The following is a 21,162-nucleotide window of genomic DNA, read 5'->3' on the forward strand; positions in this document are numbered from 1 at the left end:
AAGAGCTTTTATCAAAATGGGAGAGATCCTAAGCTGGATTCTGCTAAGCAGAACCTGGATTGGGTATTTTATAGGGTCCTTAGGTCCTTCCCTTTCATCTTTTGGTTATGTCTTCTCAAAAAATAAACTAGTATCTGAGGGAAAACACATTCACTTTACATGGCTACCTATGTCTTTCTAATTCTTTCTCAACTTGTGATTAATACTTAATGAAGACAAGCAATTTTCATGAAGTCTGGTTTGATATGATGGCCAACCTTCTTTCTCTTTACAAATGCAATATGCAGAATATGCAGAGTGATGTTACTTAAGATGTTATAGCTTGATAAACAATAGCAGAGAAACCCTGTAGTTAACCTTTCCCGATTTATTTGCAATAGCAAAATAAATGTAATTAATCTTTACAATTAATTAATTTGTGATTAAATGCAATAGCAAAATTAATGTCTGAATGCCAGGGACAAGGCTCATATGGTGAAGTCTAAGAGATCAATGAGGTAATCATAGCTGAGAAGAACAAAGAAGCTCAAACTGCAGGAAAACACTAGTGAAAATAAATTTGGAGAGAAGGATTAGATTACCAGTTAAATTCACAAAACATACTTAAATTTCTTTTCACAGAGTTTATTCAGTATTAAGAATAAGGATCAAAAATGTCACACAATCATACCCAAGCATCAGAATCACCAAGATTTCAGAAAATTGAACATTGATTTTAATGTTTCCTAGTGAAAATGCTGCTATTTTTATGAATTTATTTGTGCTGACAGGAACATGGGTACCATCATCACAGGAAAGCAAGCATGTCTGGAGATTATCACTCAGATAACTCCCTGGATATGCAGTCTCTGTGTGCACAATAGATCACCACATGAATTCAAAAGAATACTATAAATAGTTATACCTTCAGCCTGTAGTTGGCTGGGTAACATCCCTCCATTCAGAGGCATTGTCTATCAACGAATGCAATCCACTCTCACGTTTGACCCCCCAAAAGTTAAAGTACATATTTATGCTTTAGGAATGATTTGCCGTAAGATGTTAACCTTTTTTCCAATACAGAAATTGTTCTTTGGAAAAGCAGTGTATAAACTTCATGAGACATGAATAACAAGAACCTTAATTTACCTAGAACTGACAAAGATAATGCATGGACAGCACTTAAATAGAAAAACCATAGAAGTGCACTGCAAGTCTCAGTCCATACAAATGTCACTACAATTGTACTTTATCACACTTTCTTCTCATTCGTGGTCTCTTTTCCTCTTTTTTTTTTTTGTTAAAATTTTTTTGAAACAGCATGCCACTATATAGCCACGGTTGTACTAGAATTAACTATATAGACCATCTTGACCTTGAACTCTCAGATCTCTGTACCTTGCTGCTTCTGGAGTACTGGAGAGTAATATGCTAACTGAGCTAGTCCTCAAGATTCCATTTATATCACAAACCTGTATTTCATCACATTTCGCACTATCCTACCATTAAAATAAATGCTCAAGAGTACGTCTTTCCTGACAAATGATAATTGATGGCAATAATGAATGAATATCCTCATTTTAGCAACATTTCTAAGACCTAGGAGATGAACTTTCTCAAACATATTCAGTAATATTTATTCAAACTGAATAGTTTTACTCAAAACTCAGATTATTTTGTGCCCCATTCATCATACAATATTTCAAAATATAGCTATCAGATACTTTTCTAACTACGTCACTTCATAGCTACATGTACCTCTAATTCATAGGTTTTCCTCTAACCAATGAATATACCTATCTCTTATTTTAAATCCTAGATTTAAAGCCACGGCACCCATAGTGAAGGATAGAGCTCCATGAATTCCTTCCTCCATGTGGTCGTGAAAAACTTGAACTCCAACATTTCTAAGTCGAGCGATGTAAATGAAACTATCATCTCTTAAGAGATCATGTTCGCAAGTGAGGATATAAGTTAGTGGTAAACTCTGTAACTGGGAGTCATTGGCTAGCAAAGGAAACAGCCTGCTATCCATAAGCACTGGGTAGGAAGCATTCACCTTCCCAAGAACTGGTTCAGTGTAAACATAGTTCTTTTTGTACTTCTCAGGAAGGAAGTTACTCCAGTTAACAAACTTGAACAGGTGTCTCGATTCTTCGGGCATGTGTTCGTTCCTCAGTAAGGCCTGGATCATTGATGAGTCTTCAGTTACATATAGAGACGCCAACTTGAACATCATCTCCCTGTGCAGGATTGGACCATGTGGATACTCTCGATGAGATGGCAGGAAGGTGTCAACCAACTGTAGGCCGGGGTATATTAAGGCTTGTGCCTTGATTCTATTTTTGAATTCTGGATCACTCCGTAGCTATGAATATAATGAATACTCATGAGTCAATAGCTTTCAAACAAAAGGATTGGCAGCTTTACTTTACTAGCCTGAGGTAAAATAAATTTATCAATCTGAAGCATTATCAGTGATTTTTCCTCATAATTTCATCTGTTCAGGAACAATGCATAGTCTGTTTCTCACACATTTATTCACATGTGACAAGCAAACGGGAAAATGGTCAGGATGATCAGAAACATCCTAGTTAAAGATGACAGAATAACTATAATGTATTTGTTCTTTGTTTCTTTTAAGAGATTTAGCTTTTGTTGTTTGTAATAAAGCCTTGTTGCGAATCTCAGGTTGTGATAACATAGTGTCCTCCTGCCTCAGTTTCCCAACTGCTATAACAATAAGCATGTCTTACAATGTTAAGTTTCCCTAAAAGGATATTTGAGTCATATAATAAGCAAAGTCTACAAATACAATAAAATGCAATTGCCAATAGTTACATAGTAAGTAAAGTCTAACGGAACCTGGAATGCTAAAGAAAACACTTAACATTTATTTAAGTGGTGTGGTGTGATAACAGTGATAGAGGAGACAGAGAATAATGTATGAAAAGCAGAAGATTAGAAAAGGATGTGAAATGTTGTGTGTGAAACCTCAGTTTTTTTTATCAGAAATAAGAGGAGTTGAGAGTCTACGGTTAAAGTCTTCTTATACACTCCACAGCAGCGAACCTAGATTTCTTCTGTGAGCATGAGAACCTCGATGGCACCACCTTCTATAGCACATCTGCGTCAGTGACTGTATCTTCTGCCATTCTTTGGAAAATCCCAAGCTATTCAAAAAGCTCTTGAGCATACGGAAAATCTCTTGTGCTGTGCATGAAATCATCAGTTGTCAATAAAATGCTGTTGGCCTATGAGTTTAGGCAGAAAATAAGGAGGTGGAAGTTTTGGTATAGAGAGAGGACTTCTGGGATAGAGTCAGGTGCCATGAGATCTGCCCCAAACTCTGAGAAAGATGACCACATGAGCCTGAGGAGAGGTAATCAACCACATGGAGGTAGTTAGAATAGAGTAAATGGGATAATTGAGCTAGTGGGGATAAGCCAAAGCTTGTGGCCTAGGCATTTATTCATATATGGTTAAGTCTCAGTCATTGTTTCTGGAACTTGTGCATGGGCAAAAAAACATGAGGGCCACGCCCTCATAAAGTCAAAGGACTTACACAAAATGAAAGAAGTCTATGAAATCTCCTTAGCTCATCACAAGGCTAACCATCTGAACTATTCCAGATTACAGACCAATAGGAGGCAGGTTGCACAAGTCAGGAAGAAAGTCAAGAAATAAAATATTTCTCAAGAGAACCTTTCCAGGTTCTTGTTACTTACCAGTGGTTTTGGAATAGGAATTTTCTAAATTAAATGAAGCCCCTCAGAAGAGTAGAGAAAAATTCTTCAGGGAGCACAGTTTCAAAACTGAGGCAGGATTGTTACAGCTTCTTCAAGTGTAGCAGGGCTACTGCCCACAAGTTACCTAGTACACATGCTTAGTACCCGAGGAACACCAAAGTTATAAGGTAGTTTGACCTTTTAATTTCATATTGAAATACAAAAGAAAATAAATGAGAAATCACTCCAATCAGATGTGGAGTACATGGAGATGGCTCAGTCAGTAAATTATTTGTTGATGTAAACTTGATGACCTGAGTACAGATATCCAGAACACAGAAATCTGGGCATAGCAGCATACACCTGTTACCTCAGCACTGTGTAGGTAGAGTGGACTCAAGGGGAATCCTGAAGTTAAATGTACAGCAAATCTAGCTGACTCAGAGATCTCAGGCCCCATAAAAGACCCAGTTTCAAAAATTGAAATATAGAAGAAATAAAGGCAGAGATATATAGAAGAAGACACCCAATGTCAACCTCTGGAATCTACATGTATAACATACATGTAAACATGCATACACAAGTACACACATTTTTAAATGTGTATACTAACATAAACCCATGTGTACACACACACACACACACACACACACACACACACACACACACATGCGCGCACACACACATTAAGTAAAAACTATTGTATTTAACGTAGAGAAAGGAGAATAGTTCTCTAGGTAGTAGTTGAAAATTCCACATGCTCTAAATCAAAATAGTTTGGAATAAATGCCACAATACATTACCCATTGGGAAGAGGGTCTGGGCTTCAAATTTCACTAGTCCTGTGCTTTTCTGAACCACTAGATTCCTTCTTCTTCTAATAGCCATTGTACTAAAGCTAGTGAAACTTCATGATAGAAATAGTGTCTTTACCTCTAAGTTTTCAGTTTTAAATTTTATTTTAAACTTTATTATAAAGAAACTTTTTAAATAAAAGCCATCAAAAATGTTCATTAATATCAATATCATTTAATATAAGCTCCGGAATTTAGAACCTAGCACACTAAAATGATTTCAGAATATCTTATGCAAAATTCCCTGTAGAGACTCTGGTGACTGGGAAAAGATACTTTTTCACTGAAAAGCGCAATTGCTGTATAATTGGCAGTATGGACACTTATCTAGGACTCTGAACAGCTGATTCAGAGCAGCAGTAGATGCCTTACCCTTGGCAAGTCAGATGGGTCACAGGGTCTAACCTGGTCCAAAACATCTGACCCTTTAAGCACGGAAAGGAGACTTGCTGGCCACATTTCTGCTTGTCACAATCATTTTACATGTGACAGCCTTTTGTGACACCAACCTGGACTTTGAGGGAAGAGTGTCACCCTTACAACTGAATCAGAAAATGGCTTTACATTCAGTACAATGCTCCCATCGCCACAGACATAAGCAACCCCTCACTGCCATGCTTCTCCTGCCATTGCTTACCAAATGTTTCAAACTAGGAGCTGTTAAAATACCCTCCTCCCTTTAATTGCTTCTTCTCAGATATTTAGTCTCAGAGGAAAAAAGTATCTAATGCACTCATCAATGACAGTAATAGAAAAATATTGATAATTTTTATATTTTATCTGTAGAAACTCAATAAATCATGAATGCAAAATCCATTACTCTAATGAATAGAGTGGCTCATAAATAATGTATTTTTCTAACATTGGCATGGTGAGTCAGAATCATTACAGTTTCCTAAATACCTGGTTCTTTTTGAGTTGTTGGTGCAGGAGGCTTATAAGGCCAGAGAAACTACAAACTACAGAGAAACTCAGGGAATTTTATTAAAAGCCCTTTTAGAAACAGTTTAAGTTTAAAAGTAAAGTTTTCATAGTTGTATGGCAACATGTATGCTTAGCAAGCATGCTGCTCTGGATTTAATGCCCAGAACCTTCCCCCAACCCCTAAAAAATGTAAGATTGTAAAAGCCTTCTCTAGCATTAGACAATAAAACTACATCTAGAGTAATATCATACGAAAATGGATAATTGACTTGTTTAAATTTCACACATAATAGCATAAAAGTAATGCAAACACAACTAAAGCTTAGCTTCTTTTGAGTTAGGATTAAAAGACACACACACACACACACACACACACACACACACACACACACACATATATATATATACATACTTGTATATATACATATATACAACATACCAGTTGAGTCACTGTTGCTGCCAAAGCACCCCCAGAACTCTCTCCCATAATGCAGATGCGTGAGGGATCCACTCTGTATTTTGCAAGAATTTTCTCCTGGAGAAAGAACTTGGTTGCAGAAACACAGTCTTCAAGGGCAGCTGGGAATAGATACTTGGGAGCAAGTCTGTATCTTTAGAGGTAAATCAAAGCAAAAGCACAACAAAACCCTTGTTAAAATTATGCAAGGAAATATCTCAGTCTCAACAGATACACTGATATGTTGGCCCTACTTTGAATCTAGTTAATCACAAATTAACTAGAGCTCACTGGTAAGGTCTGTCTTAAAGTGGGGAGTAGATTGTGGTTAAGGGTTTCAGATATTGGTTGTAAGGGGAACAAGTGAGACAGAAGATGTGTTCACCCTGTGATATCTGCACGTGTCAGTAACCCTCTGAATATCTGGTGACTCAAAAGCAATTTACAATCATTGACAGGAATACCCAGAAACTTTAAATGCAGAAAATATGAATAAATTATTGACAGATGGCTTTATAAATGTATGTATGTACATACTCAACGAAAATGTAGAATTTCATACTTTAAATTGAAGATCAGAATTTAAATCAAGATAGTCATGAAATATGCATATTTGAAGCATTTGAAAGATCTTACTCAAATATTTGAGCTTTTCCTTAGTTCAAGTACAACTACATAGGTCTTTTCATTCTTTGTTGTGTGCATTCTGTCTTTGGAGTACACCTCAATGGAGTTCACGTTTTTAATTTTATTATTTTAATAGGGGCTAGAATTAGTGATTATTTCACATTCTTATATTAAACAATGGCCATAATATGGTCCTTGTAGATGTTTATGTTTTACTCTTAAATATTTGAAAACTAGCAAAATGACTTAAAATGATAATATTCTTCAAGGTAAAGAATAGCAAGTACCTGAAATCGTGTAGAATTCCTCAATAGTGTATAATATAGATCACATCACTAAAAAAACTTATTTAAGATGATACTGTGTTAAATTTAGCTAAAATTATTACATGGAAGGCACATCATTCTTACAGCTATAATTTATATATTTCTCAAAACAAAGCTTTTTTTCTGGTTCCATTAACAAGTAATTATGAGCAGGACAGAACTGAAGTCTCTAGTGGGTTCTACTGGCCCCTATTATATTCTCAACTATGAAATTCCTTGCACTGATTTCGTCTGAGGTCTGTAAATCTGTAAAATCCATTTGTACACCATGCACAATGGCACTGGCAAAATGTGAAGTCTTCATTCTTCTGGTGAGAGTTCCAGTAGGACAGAGGAAACAGTTGCTATTAAGTAAAAAGAACTTGCTCATATTCTTGTACGTTATTGGAAATGTTTATAAAAGTTATGAGATAATAAGATATAGTTTTGATAATGCTTAAAATATTCAAAATTTCCTAATGTTTTCACAAAAATAAAAACAACCCTGGAACCAAGAAGAACAGTAACCCTATACTGTTTTATAAGCAGGTCAAATAAAATCCAACATCCCAAGAATATAATGAGCACACTTTTTAGGTATGTTACCTGCAGATAGAGTTAGCTACTTGTGAAACTTGGAATTTATACTTCCGGAGATGTTACAGCTCTGATAACAAAGATGCTTATTCTTCTGAACTTATTTCTACAATGGCAAAAATCACAGCAGATACTAATGCCTTTGAGGACACACCGATATAAAAATTCTAGGAAAAAAATTATATAACAAAACCCCACAGGGTATAGCTATTTGATGGCTAGGTGGCAAGCTCTGATGAAGTCAAGCCTATGCTGTGAGGGCCCAGGATGTGATAAAATGTATTATTATTCTCTTACTCTATTCCTAAAACGACAGCACCAATCTTGTTTGATATGAGTCTGTTCATGTTGTCATGAGCTGTTATCTCTGAAATGAATAGAATAAATATAGATTGGTGAACTGTAGATAGAGAAACAATGGAAACCCACAAATACCCATTAATATGGTAGAAATGTGGATTGTGGCTAATTGGTGGAACCCTGTAATCCCCACTTTTGTTGTTATGTAGAGCAATACTCTGTTAGAATTCAGGAAATACAACTCATTACCACAATATTCTATAAAACTCTTGCTAGAAGAATTGGGAAATATGGAATTAAATTGAAAAATATTTGTAGCTAGTGTTAAAATTTTCAAAAAGGAAAACATTTACCACAGTTATCTTTAAAATAAATTTTTCAATGAAGGGTCATCAGCTTACTTAAAGCAAGATGCACTTTTGCTGTAATTAAAACAAATAAATTTTCCTTTGCCAAAGGCTTACATGAGGTCATGCATATTTGATAAACTTAGAAGTGAACTTCATATTACCTTCCTATATAGAAAAGACATTTAATTTTTATAAAATCAAGTAATAATACAGTCTTACATTTGTAGTTCCTTAAAAAAGTTAACTGTGGCTAAAATAGAGTTACAATCAAGTTAAAAGAATTTAAAAGAGAACAAAGGAATGTAGCAATGCCAATATTTTTCTTTGATAGAAATATATATTAATTTACCTAAAATATATAAATTTCCAAACATCATGTTAGAGATAAAATCATAATAATCAGAGGAAATAAATTTGAGAAAAATTTAAATTTTTAGTGAAAAATAATAAATTTATGAGAATTTTTAGAGTTCAGAGAAATATATATAACCAAATTTAGTTGAAATATAAACTTAGAGTACAGGGAGGAAGTGGCCAAAATTATGGAAATAGGAATGGAAGATCTATACTTAAATACAACAAAAGGTTTATCACTAGGTAGTCAATAGGTCTCAATTATTTATCAATAATTCATGTAGCTGTATTTTCAAATCATGGAAGGTGAGAAAGAAGGTACCAGAAATGAAGTAATGGGGATAAGCCTTTGGATTAAGGAAAGAAGATTAGGAGCAATCTAAATGGTAAGCTGGCAAATGTGGACAAGAACACTGTGCTCAGAATTCTGTGACCGGAACATGTCATAAAGTTTAGGAAATTAGAGATTGCAAAGTAGAGCACAGTGATCATTCACTAGGGATGTTTGCCTTTCTTTTGTTCTTGGGAAATTTATTTATTTCTCTGTCTACTCCTTGAGAAAGTAATATGATGGCATCTGTTAAGGAATTCTCATGATTCACTAATAATCAGGTATGCAGACCAGTCTGCAACTGAGTTGATTGATTAAATCCAGCAACAACGTTAGAGATGGGAAACACCCCATATCAATAGGATGGGCATGGGGGCTAGAGTAGAAACAAAAAATTAAGTATAGAAAAACATGGAACCAACAACCAAAGAATAAAATACTGCAATGTAGGGAATATTAATATTGGTAAAGTATAAACAATTAACTCATTTCAACCTGGTTTTCACTTTTCTCTTGTTTTAATGTTGAAGTTGCAAATGAAGGGATAAAGCAAAGGAGGAAAAAGGAAGGACACAGAAATTTCCTTCATATAAGCTAACAGAGTAGCAGAGAGCAGTGGTTTCTCTCAGATTAAACTGTTCTAAGAAAGAGTCAAAAGGGAAAGAAGAGACAAGCATGGAAATAAGTCTCAGAAAATAAAGAATTTTAAGGAAATAACTAGAAAGAACAATCACGGGCTGACAGAGAACAAGGCAGAAAAGCCAGTGCCTACTCAGGAATCAACAAAGGGGCTACAACTGCAGGTAGAAGAAACACAAATCAGGTGACAATTTGGAAGGAAATATAATTCCTGGTAAAATAGAGACTCATCTTGACCAAAAGATAAACATGTCTTATCCCAGGATGTAAACAGAGAGTAATGAAGAAGGGATCAATAAGAAGCCAGTAAGCTTCAGACAGTGTAGACAGGTAAGGAGAGAGGTGGACTGGGAGATACCAAACATACGCACTTATGACAAAGAAGGAGCAGGTAAGGTTGGAAACAGGATGGCAATTTAGAAATGTCACAAGCAAAACAGTGGTCCTAACTGCTTCTGAGGCATTTTTCAGCAACATGAAGCACATGCATGGACAGCTCAATGGGAGCCTTAATGCCCTGGTTTCTGCTAATAGGCCTTATAGGTTGGTTCCTCTCCTTTCTAACTGTTGGACATTGAAAACATTTCATAATCTATTAGTTTTTTCACCATGAAAAAAATGATGATAATACCTATCTGAACAGGTACCAACTCAGCAGAAGTATCTGAAATACGTTTCAGAAACATGCTCCCTCAGTTGGATGCCTAGCTTTTCACAGTGGCATTTTTGTGTAACTTGAAATAATAACAGATTATGAAGAGAAAATACTGGATTTTATGATTAAGCTAAAGTTCATTGAAAACAGGAGTGCTATTAATTGTTGCGTCTGTTAAGTACACAACACAACATTTTAACACTTTTATCTATAGTAAATCCATAAGTCATCAAGTCTAAAATTCTCTCTATCCCACCTCACTTCTCTTTGTCTCTCTGTCTTTCTGTATGTCTCTGTCTCTCTCCTCTCTCTGTCTCTGTCTCTCTGTTTATCCTATCTGTCTGTCTGTCTGTCTCACCTCTGGACAGCAATACAGAGATTTATGACAGGAACTGATTACTCAGGTTTATTTCATTTTTTTTCATTCTAACACCAAGTTATGCTTTGAGTTCTAAGCCTCAAATGTTATTTTCATATCATAATCTACTACTTGAACAAATGTGGACTGCAGTATGACAACAATTATATTTCAGATCCAACAGCTACAGCATCTGGTTCACATTAGGGTTTTATACAATTTATGTGATTAGAGTGTTTTAATCTGAATTCCAAATTTATCTTTTAAACTTCTGAGTCTAGGCTATCCACATGTTTATTTAAAAGTAACATTTTCCTAAAAAAACGATCATATATCTACATGACTGTTTTAGTTACCAAGCTGTAAATGAAGAAATATGTGTGAACAATGACCCATACATTCTAATGTATCTCTACTAAGAAGTACATATTACCCAAGTCAACATTATGTTGACAAAACTTGGTCGATACACAACACTTATTTGAATATAAATATATGAACAACACACACATCAGAAATACACTTACTGCAACTTCCGAAGACAAAGATACCACCATGAATGAAAATAATAGCTGGTCTCTTTCTCTCTGACTTCCTCTTTGGCACATGCAGACGAACAGGGATGTTACTGAAGTCTGTGTCAATCACTGTAACATTTTCATCTGAAACTGGTTGTGCAATGTAAAATGTTGCCACAATTGAAAATATTTTTTCATACTTCATGAGACCTATGTTTTCAAATAATGTGGCCTACAAAAGCATGACAAAATTTTAACCATTATACATTTTTATTTTAATAACAACAAATAAACATACGTAACGATAAAAACAAATAATGTGATAATACTCTGGAGGACTGATTTTATTTTTTAACTGTATATTGATAGCAAGTATATCTCACTTTGTTCATCTGCACCAGACTAGCACAAGATTAAGTTCATGAAAAGTCTCATGGTAGGGGATGAGCAAATAAAATCCCCTTCCTCCCTGAGGACATACTGACAGATATTGGTTGTTGAGGAAGGAGGCATAATTTTCTTTAATATCTGTTAATCATTTACCCTTGCTCTAGTAAATAATCTCCCTGCAATTTTTACCAAGAAACAATTAAACTCATTGGATTGCACGAAAGATTGAAGATGTAAAAGTAGGAGGAAAATGTGTTTAAAAAATGGATTCCAGCAGGCTCATGAAAGGGCAGGAAAAGGAAATTTATCAGGTAAATGAATAAAATGGTCAATACCTACCTAACTAACTAACTAATTAACTAGCTAGCTAACTGACTAACTAAATACACAAATGCTTGCAGATATTATATTGGTACTGACCTGGAAACTTTATCCCTACTTTCTAGTCGTTATCAGACTGGAAGTTGCTATGCATACTATCAGAAAAGAAATATAATCACCAATCTTGCCCAACTCTGACCCTGTGAACTACTATAGTCACTGGGGCTGGCAAGACTTACCTACTATTGCAATAGAGATTTGAACAGTATGGGTTAAACAATCACATTCTTATTGGATTTAAACTCCATTATACAAGATGAAACATATAACCGATCCCATTGTTGGCTCAAGAATCTGTGCATAGACAGGTCATAGGCCATACCAGGCAATCTACTACTGCTAGTCTAGTAAATGTACATAATATTAAACTAACTCCTAATGACTTATTGTTACAGCCATAGATTAATGCATCTCTCAATTCTTATCACAGAAGCATCTGTTTGGAGTATATTGTGATTAACACAGACGCAAACTGGACTCAACTCTAAGTGGAACATCTCTACTGCCTTCTCTCCTGCCAAAGTTCAAAGATCATTGTAGAAGAGGAGATTGAAAGACTATATAAGCCAGAGATACCGAATGAATTAAACAACAACAACAACAACAACAACAACAACAACAACAACAACAACCCAGTGTTCTCCAGTATTGTAGCTGAATGTGTGATGGTGACAGCATGCACAGGCCTATGAAACCCAAGTCACACTAAATCCCATCTTGGTAGAGGGAAATACACAAGATTTCCTACCCCTAGGCAATGAGCTATTGGCAGTTATTAGCTGGACGGGGGAGGGGGGATTCAGTTCTTTTTAAGGGGTTGGCTTCTAGTATAACACCTGATCTCCAGTTGTTAGCTGCACATCCAAGAGTATTCAGGAAGTACATGTTGGAGATGATTAGTAGGAAAAAAAGAACACAAGTTAGGACATTTGAACAGTTAAGAAAGGAGTTTGAAGACTGGTAAAACTTAATTGTACATAATTCTCAAAGAATTAATAAACCAGAAAATGCACAAAGTACAAGTAAAAAATAAATAACTTAAGTATGAAATGTTTAGAAATAATAGTAATATCATTCAACACCACCACAAATTTCAATGTATTTTGCATAGGTATGACTTAAATATAGTTTTATCTGAAACAAAAAATATATGTAATGTGGCATTTTATGTATATTCCAATATTTTATTTTTATTTTATTGGTCACTCAATTTAGTATTATAAAATTTTCTCTCTCTCTCTCTCCCTCTCTCTCTCTCTCTCTCTCTCTCTCTCTCTCTGTGTGTGTGTGTGTGTGTGTGTGTGTGTGTGTGTTTAAACATGTCAACCATGTGTGCTTGTGGAAGCTACACTGTGGTGTTGGTCTTTATCTTTTAACCTTGTTTAAGACAAGTTCTATTGCTCCAGTTATATATGCCAATATTTCTAACCCAGAAGCTCTCTGTGAGTTCTGGAGACTGGAATGCAGATCCTCATGCTTGCACAGAAATGCCTTTGCTCATTATGCAGTTTCCATTGTCTGTAATTTAGTTTTAATATTTTAAAATGTTATACAGTTACCATAATTATAATAGTTTATGATCCCCATTTTCAGCTGCAAAGCAGTGTCTTGTTTTTCCTTAAAATCACTTGAAGGGAAAAGAAGCTACTTTTTACTTATACCATTGAAGTCAGGCTCTCTCGAATATTTATGATAAGCTATCTAAAGCATTACTGACCAATTCCGTTAGATCATTGTATCTTTTTATGTGACTAAAATATTCCAGAGAAGATATTGTTGTAACTGTCTCATGATACTAAAGTCATAAAGGTATACCCATCTACATCAATGACTCCAGAAACTCTCATAGCTGAGCACTGTTATACAGATAGGAATTGGAAGAACAATGTGTAATCCCATTTATTTAGGTTAGTGGTACACATCATCTTCATTGTATAAGTAGATGATATATTATAGATGTAAAAAAGGTAATAAAATGCTTAATTCTAAGGGAATGCAATAAGTAGAACAGGAAAATCATAGTTGTATAAAGAATTATGTGAGGAGTGACAAGTGCTGTTGATGGTATCAGAACTTCTGTTTTGTCACACTCAAGAGATTTTACAATAGTATAAAGCTCTCAACTTGAAAACAAATATGTACACATAAAATATGCTTATATAAAAATGCATATTAAGAAAAAAGTCCAGGGCCAGAGAGTTTTAGCACAGAATTATGCCAGATTTTAAAGAAGAGCTAACACCAACACTCTTCAAATTATTTCACAAAATAGAAACAGAAGGAACATTGCCAAATTTATTCTAGGAGGACATAGTCGTTCTGATACCCAAACCACACAAAGATTCAACAAAGGAAAGAATTACATACCAATTTCCCTTATGGACATAGATGGAAAATACTCAAGGAAATACTCAAAACCTGAATCTAAGATCATCTATCACGATCAAATAGGATTCTTTCCAGAGATGAAAGGTTGGTTCAATGTAAAATATCAGTATGTAATTCAGCACGAAAAACTGAATGAAAAACAAAACAGAACAAAACACATGACCATCTCATTAGATGCCAAAAAAGCTTTTGACAAAATCCAACACCCCTTCAAGATAAAATTCATGGAAAGATTAAGGATACAAGGACATTTACAACAAGCCTATAGTCAACAACTAATTAATGTAGAGAAACTCAAAGTAATTCCATTGAAAACTGGAACAAGACAAGGCTGTCCATTCTCTCCACACCTACTCAATGTAGTACTTGAAGTTCTAACTAGAGCAATCAGAGAACTGGAGAAAATCAAGGGGCTATAAATTGGAAAGGCAGAAGTCAAAATATCACTATTTACAGATAATATGATTGTGTACATGAGTACCCCTAAACATTCTACCACGGAACTCCTGCAGGTGATAAGCATCTTCATCAAGGTAGCCAAATACAAAATTAACTTAAAAAATAAATACAAATTAAAAATCAGTAGCCCTCCTATGTACAAATGACAGACAAAGGAAGAATTCAGGGAAATTATATCCTCCATAATATCTACAAATAATATAAGGTATTTTGCAATAATCCTAAAAAAGCAAGTAAAAGACATGATTGACAAAAACAAATCTTTGAAATAGATGTTAGCAGATGCAAAAATGACCCGTGTTCATGGACTGATAGAATTAACACGATAAAAATGGCCATTGTACTGAGAGCCAATATACAGATTTAATGAAATCTCCATCAAAACTCTCACACAATTCTTTATAGACCTTGAAAGGTCAATATTCATTTTCATCTGGAGGTATCACCATCCCCAATTTTAAGATATAATACAATGATATAGTAATGAAACTCTCATGTAATTGGCATAAAAACAAACAGATTAATCCACTGAATCAAATCGAAGACACAGATGTAAATCAACTCAACATGCCTATAAGTGCCGGTTATTTGATAAAGAAGTCTGAGATACACAATGGATAAAAGAAAGCATCTTCAACAAATGGTGCTGGTCTATGTGGACATCTGCATGTGGAAAGAATGTAAATAGATCTATATTTTTCATATGCAGGAATTCAAATCCAAGGGGAATCAAGGACCTCAACATAAAATCAAATACACTGAACCTGATTGAATAGAACATGGGGAATTGCCTTGAATGTTCTGGCACAGGAGACAACTGCCTGAATAAAACACTGATAACTCAAGTACTAAGACAATCAAATGGGAGATCATGAAATTGAAAATCTTCTGTAAGGCAAAAAACATTATCAATAGAAAAAAAACATTTTTTATAGAATGAGAAAAGATTTTTACCAATTCCATATCTGACAGACGGTTAATATCTAGATTGTATGCATAATTCAAGAAACTCAGCATCAAAAAATAACTCAATTAAGGTGGGTGCAATTCTAAATCAAGAATTAACAGAGAAAACTCAAATGACTGAGAAACATTAAAGAAATGTTCAAAATTCTTATCTATCAGAGAAATAGAAATCAAAATAAATCAAAATAACATTGTGAGTCTATTATATGTCTGTTATAAAGCTAAGATCAAAACCATAAATGACATGATATACTGGTGAGGACGTGGAGAAAAAGACAATACTCTTCCATTATTGGCAGGAGACCAAACTTGTATAGCCACAAAGGACACCCATTTGGAGGTTTTTCAGAAAATTGGGAATCAATCTTCCTCAAGAACTCAGCTATACCACTTCTGGGTATATACCCAAATGATGCTCTATCCTACCACAAGGACATGTTCTCAACTATCTTCATAGCTGCTTTACTTATAATAGCCAGAGACTGGAAACAAACTAGAGATCCCACAAATGAAGAATGGATAAAGAAAAATGGATACATTTATACAACTGAGTATTACTCAGTTATTAAACAATGGAATTATGAAAATTGTAGGGGGAAGAGAACTGGATTCTCAGAAGTGCAGACAATCCTGAGAGCACAGGTGAGGCCACATTTCTGCTCACATTCCCTGGCCCAAGAGGAACCCACCTGGAGCCCTTAGAACACATGACTGAAGAATAGTCTGGGACAGGATCTTTCTGGATTTTTCCTGTACCCAGAGCTGACCTTGGGACACGGCTCTCTGTACTCAGGTCCCATGGGTAGAGAGCTGGATTCTTAGAATTGTGGCCAACCCTGAGAGCACAGGTGAGACCACCTCTTCTGACCACATTCCTGGCCCAAGAGGAACCTAACTGGAGCCCTCTAGACACAAGAACCAAGAAGCAGTCTGGGACAGGATGCTTCCAGTTTCTGCCTACAACCTGAGCTGATCTTGGTACAGATCCTATGAGTAGATTCTAAGAAGTGTAGACAATCCTGAGAGCACAGATCCTGCTGGAATAAAGTCAGTCTCCAGGAGTGCTGACACACAGGCTTATAGGAGGGTCAAACCACTGTCAGAGACAGCAAGACCAGCTAACACAAGAGATAAGCAGAGATAAGGGCAAGAACCTAAGCAACAGAAACCAAGGCCAGTAGACATCATTAGAAACCAGTTCTACCACCACAGCAAGTCCTGGATACCCCATCACACCAGAAAGGCAAGATTTTGATTTAAAATCATATCTCATGATGTTAGAGGACTTTAAGAAGAACATAAATAACTTTCTTAAAGAAATACAGAACAAAACAGGAAAACAAGTACCAGTCCTTAAGGAAAAAAAAACACAAAAATCACTTAAAGAATAAGAGGAAAACACAAGCAAACAGGTGAAGGAAGTGAACAAAAATATCCAAGATCTAAAAATGGGGATAGAAATAATAAAGCATCACAAAGGGAGACAACCCCGGAGATAGAAAAACTAGGAAAGAAATCAGAAGTCACAGACCCAAGCATCACCAATAGAATACAAGATATAGAAGAGAGAATCTCAGGGGCAGAAGATACCATAGAAAACACACAACTGTCAAAGAAAATGTCAAAGTCAAAAAGTTCCTAACCCAAATCATCCAGGAAATCCAGGACACAATGAGAAGATCAAACCTAAGAAAAATAGTACAGAAGAGAGCGAAGATTCTCAACATAAAATGTCAGTAAATATCTTCAACAAAATTAGAGAAGACAAATTCCCTAACTAAAGAAAGAGATGCCCATGAACATACAAGAAGCCCACAGAACTCCAAATGGAGTGAACTAGAAAAGAAATTACTCCTGTCACATAATAGTCAAAACACCAAATGCACAAAAAAGAAAGAAAGAATATTAAAAGCAGTAAGGGAAAAAGGTCAATCAACTTTAAAGACAGACTTATCAGAATTACACCAGACTTCTCACCAAGACTGTGAAAGCCAGAACATCCTGGGCAAATGTCATACAGACCGTAATAGAACACAATGAAAGTAGTACTAAGAGGAAAACTCTTAGCTCTGAGTGCTTGCAAAGAGAAACAGGAGAGAGAATATGTCAACAGCTTGACAGCACACCTTAAAGCTCTAGAACAAAAAGAAATAAATAAACCCCAAAGAGGAGTAGAAGGCAAGAAATAATCAAACTCAGAGCTAAAATCAACCAAGTAGAAAGGAAAAGGACTATACAAAGAATCAACAAAAGCAGGAGCTGGTTCTTTGAGAAAATCAACAAGATAGATAAACCCTTAGCCAGACTAACCAGAGGCCATAGAAAGTGTATCCAAATTAAGAAAATCAGAAATGAAAGGGGAGACATCACAACAGAATCTGAAGATATTAAAAGAATCAACAGATCCTACTACAAAAGCCTATATTCAACAAAACTGGAAAATCTGGAGGAAATGAACAGTTTTCTAGATAGATACTAGGTGCCAAGGTTAAATCAGGAACAAATAAATCATCTAAACAACCACATAACTCCTAAGCAAATAGAAGCAGTCATTAAAAGTCTTCCAACCAAAAAGAGCCCAGGTCCAGATGGGTTCAGTGCAGAATTCTATCAGACCTTCATAGAAGACATCATACCAATACTGTCCAAACGATTCCACAAAACTGAAACAGACTGAGCACTACCAAATTCCTTCCACAAAGCCACAATTACTCTTATACCAAAACCACACAACGACCCAACAAAGAAAGAGAACTTCAGACCAATTTCCCTTATGAATATTGATGCAAAAATACTCAATAAAATTCTTGCAAACCGAATCCAAGAACACATCAAAACAATCATCCATCATGATCAAGTAGGCTTCATCCCAGGGATGCAGGGATGGTTTAATATACGAAAATCCATCAATGTAATCCACTATATAAACAAATTCAAAGATAAGAACCACATGGTCATTTCATTAGATGCTGAGAAAGCATTTGACTAAATTCAACATCCCTTCATGATGTAAGTCCTGGAAAGATCAGGAATTCAAGGCCCATATCGAAACATAGTAAAAGCCATATACAGCAAACCAGTAGCTAACATCAAACTAAATGGAGAGAAACTTGAAGCAATCCCACTAAAATAAGGGACTAGATAAGGCTGCCCACTCTCTCTCTATTTACTCAATTTAGTACTCTAAGTCCTAGCCAGAGCAATCAGACAGAGAAAGGAGGTCAAAGGGATAACAATTGGAAGGGAAGAAATCAAAATATCACTATTTACAGATGATATGATAGTGTACTTACGGGATCCTAAAAGTTACACCAGAGAACTACTTAACCTTAACTACTTAATAAACAACATCAGCAAAGTGTCGGTGGATAAAATTAACTCAAAGAAATCAGTAGCCGTCCTCTAATCAAAGGATAAACAGGCTGAAAAAGAAATTAAAGAAATGATACCCTCTACAATAGTCCCAAGTAATATAAAACATCTTGGTGTGACTTTACCAAACAAGTGAAAGATCTGTATGACAAGACCTTCAAATCTCTGAAGAAAGAAATTGAGGAAGATCTCAGAAGATGGAAAGATCTTCCATGCTCATGGATTGGCAGGATTAATATATTAAAGATGGCCATTTTGGCAAAAGCATCCTACAGATTCAATGCAATCCCCATCAAAATTCCTACTCAATTCTTTATAGAGATAGAAAGAGCAATTTGCAAATTCATTTGGAATAGCAAAAAACACTGGATAGTGAAAAACCATACTCAAGAATGAAAGAACTTCTTGGGGAATCACCATCCCTGACTTCAAGCAAAATTACAGAGCAAAAGTCATAAAAACTGTATGGTATTGGTACAGAGACAGGCAGGTAGTTGAGTGCAACAGAATTGAAGACCTGGAAAGAGGAACACTGCCCCATTGTTGGTGGGATTGGAAACTGGTACAACTACCCTGGAAATCAGTCTGGAGGTTCTGCAGAAAATTGGACATTATACTACCTGAGAACCCAGCTATACCACTTTTGGGCATATACCCAAAAGATGCTCCAACATACAACAAAGACACATGCTCTACTATGTTCATAGTAGCCTTATTTATAATAGCCAGAAGCTGGAAAGAACCCAGATGCTGTGCAACAGAGAAATGGATTAAAAAATGTAGTACATCTACACAGTGGAGTACTACTCAGCTGTCAAAAACAATGACTTCATGAAATTCATAGTCAAACAGAATGAACTAGAAAAGATCATCCTGAATGAGGTTAATCAATCACAGAAAAACACACTTGGTATGCACTCATTGATAAGTGCATATTATCCAAAAAACTCAAATTACTCAAGATGCAATCTGCAGACCACAGGAAGTTCAAGAAGAAGGATGGCCAAAATGCTGATGCTCCCATTCCTTCTTAAAAGGGGGAAAATATTCATAGGAGGGGATATGAAAGCAAAGTTTAAAGCAGTAACTCAAGGAATGGCCATTCAGAGCCTGACACACATGTGGCCCATATATATGCAGCCACCCAAACTAGATAAGATTGATGAAGCTAAAAAATGCACATGGAAAGGGACTGGATATAGATCTCTTCTGAGAGACACATCTAGAGCATGTCCAATACAGAGGTCAATGCTAGCAGCAAACTATCGAACTGAGAATAGGACCCCTTTAGGGGGAATTAGAGGAAGTATTGAAAGAGTTGAAGGAGCTTGCAACCCCATTAAAACAACAATGCCAACCAGCCTGAGCTTCCAGGAACTAAACCATTACTGAAAAGACTATACGTGGACTGACCCAGCGCTCCAACTGCATATGCAGCAGAGAATAGCCTTGTTGGGGCACCAGTGGAAGGGAAAGACCTTGGTCTTGTCAAGGTTGGACCTCCAGTGCAGAGGAATATGGGGGAGAGCAATAAGGGGGATGTATAGGGTGAATACCAGTGTGGGGGAGGAGAAAGGGAGGGAATGGGGGCTTATGGACAGAAAACCAGGAAGGGGAATAACCTTTGAAATGTAAGTAAAGAAATATATAATAAAACATTAAAAAAAGAACACAAATGCCAGCCCAGGTTACTATACCCAGCAAAACTCTCAATTAGCATAGATGGAGAAGCCAAGATATTCTATGACAAAACAAAATTTACACAATATCTTTCCACAAACCCAGCCCTACAAAGGATAATAAATGGAAAACTCCAACACCAGGAAGGAAACTACACCCTGGAAAAAGCACGAAAATAATCTAAATTCAACTAACCCAAAAGAAGATAGCCACAAAAACATATTTCCACCTCTAATAACAAAAATAGTTGGAAAAAACTATCATAGGCACCTAATATCTCTCAACATGAATGGACTCCATTTCTGAAAATGAGACTTAGACTAACAGAGTATATGCATAAAGAGGACCCAGCATTTTGCTGTATACAGGAAACACACCTCAGTGAAAAAGACACTACCTCAGAGCAAAAGGCTGGAAAAAAATTTCCAGGCCAATGGTCCCAAGAAACACAATGTAGTAGCCATTCTAATATTGAATAAAATAGACTTTCAACCAAAAGTTATCAGAAAAGATACAGAAGGACAGTTCATATTGATCAAAGGGAAGATTC

General features: G+C 35.8%; 1 protein-coding gene across 2 annotated transcripts in view; it reads right to left on the reverse strand.

Moving 5' to 3' along the window:
* Positions 1 to 583: 583 nt before the first annotated feature.
* Aadacl2l (arylacetamide deacetylase-like 2 like) overlaps positions 584 to 21,162 on the reverse strand; it is a 39,904-nt gene continuing 19,325 nt past the window's right edge. Inside the window, exons 2-5 of one of the 2 annotated variants that reach the window (XM_017591266.3) lie at positions 10,986 to 11,208; positions 7,769 to 7,838; positions 5,925 to 6,096; positions 584 to 2,347 (exon numbers count right to left, since the gene is read on the reverse strand). In XM_017591266.3, the coding sequence (XP_017446755.1) occupies positions 1,745 to 2,347; positions 5,925 to 6,096; positions 7,769 to 7,838; positions 10,986 to 11,208 (1,068 nt within the window). In that variant the 3' untranslated portion in view covers positions 584 to 1,744. The remainder of the gene's footprint in view (positions 2,348 to 5,924; positions 6,097 to 7,768; positions 7,839 to 10,985; positions 11,209 to 21,162) is intronic. The other variant, XM_063282898.1, reaches the window with a different exon arrangement.

The sequence above is a fragment of the Rattus norvegicus genome, chromosome 2 (genome assembly GCF_036323735.1).
Source record: "Rattus norvegicus strain BN/NHsdMcwi chromosome 2, GRCr8, whole genome shotgun sequence".
In the NCBI taxonomy this organism is placed as follows: Eukaryota; Metazoa; Chordata; class Mammalia; order Rodentia; family Muridae; genus Rattus; species Rattus norvegicus.